General features: G+C 40.2%; 1 protein-coding gene across 1 annotated transcript in view; it reads right to left on the bottom strand.

The window, feature by feature from the left end:
- Positions 1–3180: 3180 nt before the first annotated feature.
- The window catches only part of LOC135707186 (ERC protein 2-like), a 29384-nt gene continuing 22971 nt past the window's right edge, over positions 3181–9593 (bottom strand). The window contains exons 2-5 of the mRNA XM_065228936.1: positions 4203–4327; positions 3917–4138; positions 3756–3854; positions 3181–3688 (exon numbers count right to left, since the gene is read on the bottom strand). Coding sequence (XP_065085008.1) covers positions 3491–3688; positions 3756–3854; positions 3917–4138; positions 4203–4327 — 644 coding nt within the window. The 3' untranslated portion in view covers positions 3181–3490. The remainder of the gene's footprint in view (positions 3689–3755; positions 3855–3916; positions 4139–4202; positions 4328–9593) is intronic.

The following is a 9593-nucleotide window of genomic DNA, read 5'->3' as shown; positions in this document are numbered from 1 at the left end:
ACTTAAAAGCCGCTTTTGACAGGGTGGATCATGAAATCCTGCTTGCTAAGTTGGACTAGGTGTTTCGTCTACGGCTGTGAAATGGTTCAGATCGTACTTAGTGAATCGCTCTGTACGAGTCAAGATTGGCGCGACGGATTCAAATGTTTTCTCAAACAACTCGGGAGTCCCGCAAGGCAGCAACCTGGGACCTCTGCTGTTTTCGATTTTTTTAAACGACATCGCTCTGTTGTTACCATCTGGATGTCGTCTTTTCTACGCAGATGACGCCAAAATCTACAAAATTATCAAAAGCCTCTCGGACTGTTGGGATCTCCAGCATATGCTATGCATTTTCGCTGACTGGTGCACGAGAAATTTGATGGGCCTGAGCATCGAAAAATGCAACGTCATCTCCTATCACCGTAAAAACGAACCAATTATGTTTGGCTATGTGCTCTTTGGATGTTGTATTGCCCGTGTAGAACAAATAAAGGATCTCGGTGAGTTCCGAGACCCGTTATGCCTCAGATCACTTTACTGCTCACTTGTGCGGTCTATATTAGAATCAAGTGCAGTTGTATGATGCCCTTTCCAAGCCACTTGGATCGCTAGAATCGAATCTGTTCAACGAAAGTTTGTGAGATATGCTCTTCGTTTCTTGAACTGGCGTGACTCATCGAACCTGCCACCGTACGAGGAGCGTTGCCGTCTTCTGGGCATCGAACCGCTAGTGGTGCGACGGAAGGTCGCTCAAGCTATGTTTGCTGGAAAGCTTCTCACGGGTGACATCGACTGTCCAACGTTGCTGGCCCAGCTAAATATGTATGCTCCTGAGAGACCTCTTCGTCAACGCGAATTTCTGTTTTTGGAGCCACGAGGCAGAAATTATACGCAGAATGAGCCAATTCGTGCAATCAGCCGACAATTTAACTACTTTTATTGCAAATGTGTTTCGTCACCGGTTACTTGACCGTTTTCATTTCGTTGACCATAACTATTTAGATTAAGTTTTATTCATTAAGACATTAATTGTCAGTTGAATTATTAAATAAACAAATAAACAAATAAACAAATAAACAAATAAACAAATAAACAAATAGGACTCTAAGGCGGCTGCCACAGTGGGAGCAAAGAGGCGCGCTTAGCGTTCTATACAAAAGAATTCCTATTATTGATATTAATCCTTACACTCGATTTCACGCTTCGCGTGCCTCTTCACTCTCAGTATGGCCAGCAGCCTAAACAAATCAAGCGTAATCATTCAAATCGGCGTATCTGCTTTTATAAGCAATCTCTTCAATCGACGTGAATATTTATGCTTGAAATAGGGGAAATGACGGCTCCGGCATGCCAGACAATTTTCGGCAACCCAAATTGAAACACTATTTTCACTGGATTTTCTTACGAAAACACTTTGCTGAATGCATGCAAACGATTCTTTATGCTTTCAGCTTCAATTTGACTATATTTTTACCACTGAGAAAAAGCAATCTAGCAAGGTTTTCTTGAAATGCAACACACGCACTACAAATTGTAGCTGATTTCGAGTTGCCGATAATAGAACAGCAGATTTACATGCAGTTCAAATGGACTGGTTGCCGAAGAAAAACTGGTTGCCGACAATACTCGGTCTCACTAGAGAAGATTGGAGCTTTGTAAAAGCGTTTCAAAACAGTTTTTGACAATTCTTTCGACTGAAATTGTTAGAGCAGCTGGCAGCAAAAGATTGTAAACAAACCAATACTGCATATGTGTGCGTTCAATAGAGAAAAAGGCTATAGAAAGAAGGTCGCTGCTTAGGTTGCCGAGAATACGTAAATTCCCCTACCTAAAATTCCATAGAAACAGAACGTCAAAATCGAACACATGATGGAGAGATTTCTTTTATATGGCTTTCTCAATCTAGGTTAATCCAAACAGTCAGTTTTGCATTTTCCTGTTTGGATTACCCTAGACTGAGAAAGCCATATAAAAGAAATCTCCATACGTACCGGTACCAGTCAAAAATCTAATAAATCACTTCGGCAGGACTTCCCTGAAGTTCGGCAAAACTTCCCTGAATTCCAGCAGAACTTCTCTTAATTTGAGCAGAACTTTCCTGAACTTCAGCAGAACTTCCCTGAACTTCGGAAGAACTTTCGGCAGGCCTTCCCTGAGCATTAGCAGGACTTCCCTGAATTTGGAATCTTTGAATTGAATTTGTCATTTCAGTAGTAGAATTATTATAATTATACTATAATATTGTGTTTACGAATAAAGGTTAAAATTTCGACACTTCTCATTTTCCTAATTTGCAATGCTTGTTGGTATTGGTGCATTTCTAATTTGGGTGTGGTTCGAACGGGTGTGGATTCAACGGAAAAGCATTAACTTTTACCTTAAACTTTGGAGTCCATATCTTCATTTCGTTATAAAAAATCTTCACTTGTCTACTTGAAATTTCAAGAAGCCATCGTATACAAGGGAGCTTGTATACTTGGATTTGAAGTGTTGTCGGTGTCATCGCTATGATTTTGTGTTCTTTAAAAATTTTCAGGCTTGAAGTGTTACAGTCTAGTGCACTTTTTCGAGAGTTTCAAAATCATTTCAATCACAATTCCAAAAACGCAAAAACAAGTTCCCTGAACTATCAAAAAAGGTAAATCTTTCCGCGCAATGAGCTATTACCTTATCTTTTGCCAATATTCGGTGAACTTAGGTTAGCTGTTGGTTAGCTTTCTAAATATACTAATTCCATGGTCTGACGAATCGAAATGTAGAGTGGATATCTAAACATTAAAAAAAAATCGTATCTTAAGTCGTAAAACAAAATCTGAAAACGCGAATCCTTTTCCGGCGCTTTCTAGGTTGGCGAAGCCTACACATTTTAGGAAGCGGGCTATCATCCTGAGCGTCCCCACCAGCTACGCCAGTGTGAATTTGCTGAGACCTATTTCTACAAACTTATTTAGATTGTACCATTAGCGGAAGTTCTTTCGAAAGTGTCTTCCAAATGCTATTCGTGGGATGAATCAGGAAATATCTATTTATTTCAAATGAATACGATTTAATTACATCAGATGATACGGTTAGTTACATACTTATCGAAAAAAAAAAGTATTCTAAGTTCGGTAACGGTAGTTTACTGTAGGTCCTGCGTTTTGCTAAAAGCTAGATAATCACTTACCAACAAAGATAACTTACAATACTAGCGATCTGTTTTGCTAATAGAATACAATAATAGAATATGGAAGCAGCAAAATAAACAAACTCCATCCTGTAACCGCTTAAACTATTCGCATTTGATGCACTTTACAACAACTAATAACCTGGGGTAACGGAAACTATATTCGCTCTCAAACATAACCTCAAAACGATTAACCAAGCACATTCATCCGAGATATTCGCTAAAACCTTTCTATGCCAATCCCCCCGAGCATGGCCGCGGTAGTTTGACGAGCTTTCCGTGGGAACACTGCTGCTTCTGCTTCCGGTGGTGTCCCTTCACGTGTTCCGACGCGGCCCGCTGCTATTTGGCTGCCAAGCAGTTTTTGATTGGTGGCAACGAAGTGGTTCCATGGCCTCCTCCGCCACCGCCACCGTGATGGTGGTGGTGGTGAGCGTGATGGTGGGCATGCTCCCGCTGGCCTGCCTGTTGCATACATTTGTTGTGCTGACAGATCTGCTTTCGCAGTTCGGACAACTTTTTCTCCATATCTTTTTTGCGCTGAAAAGACGGAAATGGGGGACTTTTATTTCCGGAAGTTTAGTACATTTTCCATCATGGAACTAACCGCCACTTCGTGTTCCAGCTTGTCCTGAACAACGTGAATCTTTTTCCTCAAATCCATGATTCCTCTCACGAGGTGATCTGCGGTGCTTTTCATGTTTGCCTAAAAACATATTCAACGTGTCATAATTTGAAAATCTACCATTGTTTCACCATGCGACTCGCCATAATCTTCAGTTTTTCCGGCGAATGTGGTAAACAACTCGGTGCGTCCCCCTTGAGCGGACAGTTCTCCGGTAACCGTGCCAAGCAGGGTCGCCTCCGCCGGCATCCCTCCAGGTGCCACGTGACGTGCTCAATCTGGTGCTGTAGTTTCGCCTTCTCGCGACAGAGGGCTTCACCTTTGGCCTGCAGCTCCTCCAGCTGTGTCTTCCGTACTTCATCGAACTAAAATGGGCCAGTTATTGAAGAGTCTAATTCTTAGGTCAAAGCTTTCACAAACACTGCAAACCTTCGCCCTCCGGAGGGCCTCCTCGTCTTGCATGTCCCGAAATTTTAGTGCCAGGTTTTTATAGTTGGACTCGATGTCATGGCGCTCCTTCAGGACGTTGTTGATTGCCTGCAGCACGTGAATTTCTGCGGGATGGGGAAGAGATGTAGAAGTTTGTGATTAGTGAGGCTCCTTCATGCTTCAAGGGTAGTAGGAACGAATTGTTTACTGCGCAACAATCAACCTAGTTGGTAGATTATCATTCTTACCATTTACTGATTTGTATCACAATTCGCTTGGCATAAATTGCGACAAGATAATTGAATACATAGCGTCAAGTGGGTCTGTTTGACGGACGGGAACAGCTTTGTATTTAGGTCGCCATATATTTCTCTACTCACGCAACGGTTACGCATGTCGTGAATTCAAACAAAGTACAGCTATCATAACAAACAATAAAGCTAGCGAAATATCCTTGAACCCGTTTTCTGTTGACTTAACGATTCTTTGTGTTTACTTTTGTATGGCTATTCCGAATGCTTGTGTGATTTTGAAAGATATTATTAATGTTTCAATTCAACTCCGTGCGCTGTTTGCACCTGATTAACTGCATGCATCTATTAACTTAAAATTGATGGATTACACTGTATTTCATAATTTTATTTCAGTGAAAAATCTGACACGGGTATTTTTTTTTCATTATCGGACAGGCTTGGACCGAAGAATTTGATGAAACTTATTTTATAAAGCAGTCATTCCATAGCAAAACGATATTGTGGTTCTTAGATTTTCGTAAAAATGGGTAGTTTTGTTCCTTATCGCAATATATTGGACCCGTTTTTTTTGCCATTAGGGTGACCATTTTAATGTTAGGTGGTCCAAAAAATAGCTTTTTTTACAAAAGTTCATAACTTTATAGCACTTTATAGGAATAATATTATGCTTATTGAGCATACAATTGGATTTTTTTGCCACGATGGGCGCCGCCGAGCAGCTCGGCATTTTGTTTTACTGGATCGCAGTGAGGGACTTGCCGAGATTCAGCTAACAAACGTAAATTTTGCCGAGATCTCATTTAACAAACATAATTTTTGCTAAATCTCGGCATCTGTTGATCGGAAGCAATGATCCGAAAAAAAAACCGTCAGGTCAACGAGAACGATCACAAACGTGTGGCTGGGGCCTTTAAACGGAAACCAAACGCCTCAGTTCGAGATGTGGCTAGAAAGTTGCATGTGAGCAAGACTTTCGTGCAGAATACCAAAATTCGAGCTGAACCACGTACGTTTAAGGTTCAGAAGTCCCCAAACCGTGACGAGAAACATAATACGGTCGCAAAAAGCCGTGTCCGGAAGTTGTACGACATGCAGTTAACGAAACCACACTGCTACGTAATGGATGACGAGACATATGTGAAGGCGGACTTCAATCAGATTCCAGGAAACCTGTATGTGACTGCCAAGGATAAGTGTGATGTTCCCGAGAACCTCCGGACACAGAAGATGTCGAAATTCATCAAGAAGTTCTTAATTTTTTCACGCGATTTCTACTTGCGGAAAGCGGAGTACACCTTTCGTTACCGCAAGCACCATGAATGCACAGGTGTATTTGGAAGAGTGTCTCCAAAAGCGGCTTCTCCCTCTCCTGAAGGCTCACGACGGTCCGACGATCTTCTGGCCGGATTTGGCATCATGCCACTACACGAAGGACGTGCTAGAGTGGTATAAGGCGAATGATGTCGATTTCGTGCAGAAAGATCTGAACCCCCCAAACACTCCGGAATTGCACCCAATAGAAAAATACTGGGCCATTATGAAGGAACACCTTCTAAAACGGCCTAAAGTGGTGAAGAATGTAGAAGAAATGAAAAAAGCGTGGGTTAATATGCAAAAAACTGAATCTTCTTAAATTACTTTAAGTAATATGAATCAAGTATTGGTCTATTGGACGTGGGTATTAAATTGCATGAACCATGTTTAGTTTCACGTTTAGCGAGTTCCAACGTCAGTAGATTTTACTTTCTTTTTTTTTTCGTGTTTAGCTTTGTACATCAGTGCGAGTACTGAAAGGTTAATATTTATGTTTATATAGACAACGGAGTGAAGACACATTTTCTTTATCCGATATCCCTAAAAACAACTGGCTTCTTACTCTTTAATCTCTATCTATATCTCTATCTTACGCACTTCAAATCGGCCAATCACGAGCTGGTTCGCGTTTGACAGAAAAGTGGTTCGTTTTCGCCCCCGTATTGTCTACTCTTCTCTTAGCATAATTTAAGCACTGGGTCAGCTGTCATTCGTTGGTGCACGTTTTCCTGCAACGTTCCGCTCAACGATTATTGTACAGAACAGGCATTCAGCTATACAAAGCGTCAACAGATTTCATGGCGGTGTGATCTCGTGCTTACCATAGAGGTAACTCTAAGACCAGAAGGTCCCGAAGAAACGAGCTCAACTTTTTGGCTCAGCTCTGATACTCTCTTCGGTCCCAAGCTAATCGATGAACCCAGGCCAGTGACAAGGCCTATACAGCAGCGTTTGACAGTAGGCAGCATGTCCCGGGCTCAAATCGTATATTTTGCTGTGCTTGGCCCACTGTCATGGTGTAACATGTTGCCTACGCGCCTGTCACTGGGCTGGATGCACCCCTCGAAACATAGAAAAATCCACGAACCCCTCATTTTATCTGTCAAACATTCATAGCGAATCAAAACAAACATAGTGTGATACTAGAATTTCGACTAAAATTACGCATTTTTAATTGGCAAATCAAAGTTGGCACTCGTGGAGAATAGAAGAACTATGAGAGCGATGATGGTTTCAAAATTTTACACGGGGAGGTATACGAGTGCAATCTTAAAATGCTTTTATTTTGCAAATGGAGCATTTTATTTAAATCTGGTTGATGCTATGTTAGTAGAAAACTTAAGGACTACTCAATAGACAAATAATACAGAAAAATTAATTTCTTTTCAGATTTTTAGGTGTACACATAGATTTGAGCTTTTCTACCACTGTAGCAGCAACCAGATTTAAATAAAATGTTCCATTTGCAAAATAAAAGCATTTTAAGATTGCATTTGTATACTTCCCCGTGGAAAATTTTGAAACCATCATCACTGTTATAGCACAAACGAAGTAACAGACGACTAACTGGCGAAGAAATCCATTAAAATAATGTGGTTCACTGTAATAGAATTTTCTTGGAAGCTTGTGCCATCATCCACCAGATGGGTTAATTTTTTTGTTTTGTTTTGAACAAATTTGATTTTGTGTACAATGATTATTTGACAGTGTGCAAAGAGCACAAACGAAGTGACAGACGGAGCGGCTCGAAAACTTTGGTGACTAACCTGCTATTGCAATTTTTCAGTGTACCACATGGCAACACCACTACTACTGGAATGTACCACATGGCAACACTACTACCATAGAGGTAACTCTAAGACCAGAAGGTCCCGAAATAACGTGCTCATCTTTTTGGCTCAGCTCTGGTACTCTCTTCGGTCCCAAGCTAATCGATTCACCCCTCGAAACATAGGAAAAACCAATAACCCCTCATTTTATCTGTCAAACTTTCATAGCGAATCAAAACAAACATTGCGTAGTACTAGCATTTCGACTAGAATAGGGTACGTTAATTGTTTGCTTGGGACCAATAGGCTACTAAAGTGGTGAGCCAATTTAAAATCGTTAGTTTCGTATTGATTGTTGCTACTACCAACAATCAATACGAAACTAACGATTTTAAATTGGCTCACCACTTTAGTAGCCTATTGGTCCCAAGCAAACGATTAACGTACCCTATTCTAGTTGAAATTCTATTACTACACTATGTTTGTTTTGATTCGCTATGAAAGTTTGACAGATAACATCAGGGGTGTGTGGATTCATGCAGAACATGCAGGGGTGAGTGAAATAGCTTGGGACTGCTTGGGACCGTTGTTCTGGTACTGAGTGAGCCAAAAATAATAATGATTTTCTTCGGGACCCAGTGGTCTTAGAGTTACCTCTATGCTACTACTAGATTGAACTAGCATTTTCACCAAATGTACTAGAATGTTTTGGTTCTATCTCTTTCACTCTACTCAAAACTGAAATGCATAAAAAATGACAAAATGATACGCACTCTTTGCACACTGTCAAAGAATCATTGTACACAAAATCAAATTTGTTCAAATCAAAACAAAAAAACTAACCCATCTGGTGGATGATGGCACAAGCTTCCAAGAAAATTCTATTACAGTGAACCACATTATTTTAATGGATTTCTTCGCCAGTTAGTCGTCTGTCACTTCGTTTGTGGCAAAGAGTGTATCATTTAGTCATTTTTTTTATGCATTTCAGTTTTGAGTAGAGTGAAAGAGATAGAACCAAAACATTCTAATACATTTTGTGAAAATGCTAGTACAATCCAGTAGTAGTGCTGCCATGTGGTACAATCTAGTAGTAGTGGTGTTGCCATGTGGTACACTGAAAAATTGAAATAGCAGGTTAGTCACCAAAGTTTTCGAGCCGCTCCGTCTGTCACTTCGTTTGTGGTTATAGTTCTTCTATTCTCCACGAGTGCCAACTTTGATTTGCCAATAGAAACTTAACGATCGATTCAACCTCTGGTGGTGAATAGGAGAACGTCAAAAAGAGTGTTGTGAGCATAATTGTTTGCTTTGAGACATAGGAAGCGGAACACTTTTTCACTTTTCCTGATAAATTGATTCATCTGAGATGCTGCAAAACTTAATCTACAGTTGAAAAATTTAATTTTGTACCGTTTTTTAAAATATCCTGCTGGTGTTCAGGAATATTGTTGTTGAGAAAAATGGAAAATTAGAAAAGTGCCTTTGTGGTTATGATCTTCCGGATTTCTTGTGTGTGAATAGTTAAGGTGCAAATCAGTTCAGATTTGTGGAAAATCGTACAATAAGACAATTACCGATGGAAATTGGCAAGATTTTGAATGAAAAATGCTGTTATTTGCGTTGGGGAAAATACTTATTGATGTAAACAAGGTGAACCCAAAAGAAACTAAGCGATCGTTTCTGCCTCTGGTGATGAATAGGGGAACACTAAAAAGAATCATGAGGGCTGAAATTTTCGCCGTGAAGCATCAGCTTTCCTGATTAATTTATCCATCGCAGGTGCTTGAAATCAACACTCAGGTAGAATATTTTGTTTTCTGTATCGATTTTACAGTGATCCGGCTGGTGCTCCCACATATTTTTTATGAGAAAAATGTAGATTCTTAAAACTGTCCCAGTGGTTATGATGTTCCGGATTTCTTATGGATGGTTATTTAAGCTGTAAATCAGTTCAGACCTGTAGATAATCGAAAAATAAGACCACTTCGATCGAAATTTGCAAGTTGGGCAATAAAATATGCATTATTTTGAGCTTTGAAAATCGTCATTAA

This window comes from Ochlerotatus camptorhynchus, unplaced genomic scaffold, assembly GCF_037179485.1.
Source record: "Ochlerotatus camptorhynchus isolate MF236.1 unplaced genomic scaffold, CSIRO-AGI_Acam_v1.1 ptg000304l, whole genome shotgun sequence".
Lineage (NCBI taxonomy): Eukaryota > Metazoa > Arthropoda > Insecta > Diptera > Culicidae > Ochlerotatus > Ochlerotatus camptorhynchus.
Note: the sequence above shows the minus strand (reverse complement) of the source record. Positions and strands in the feature narration are given on the sequence as shown.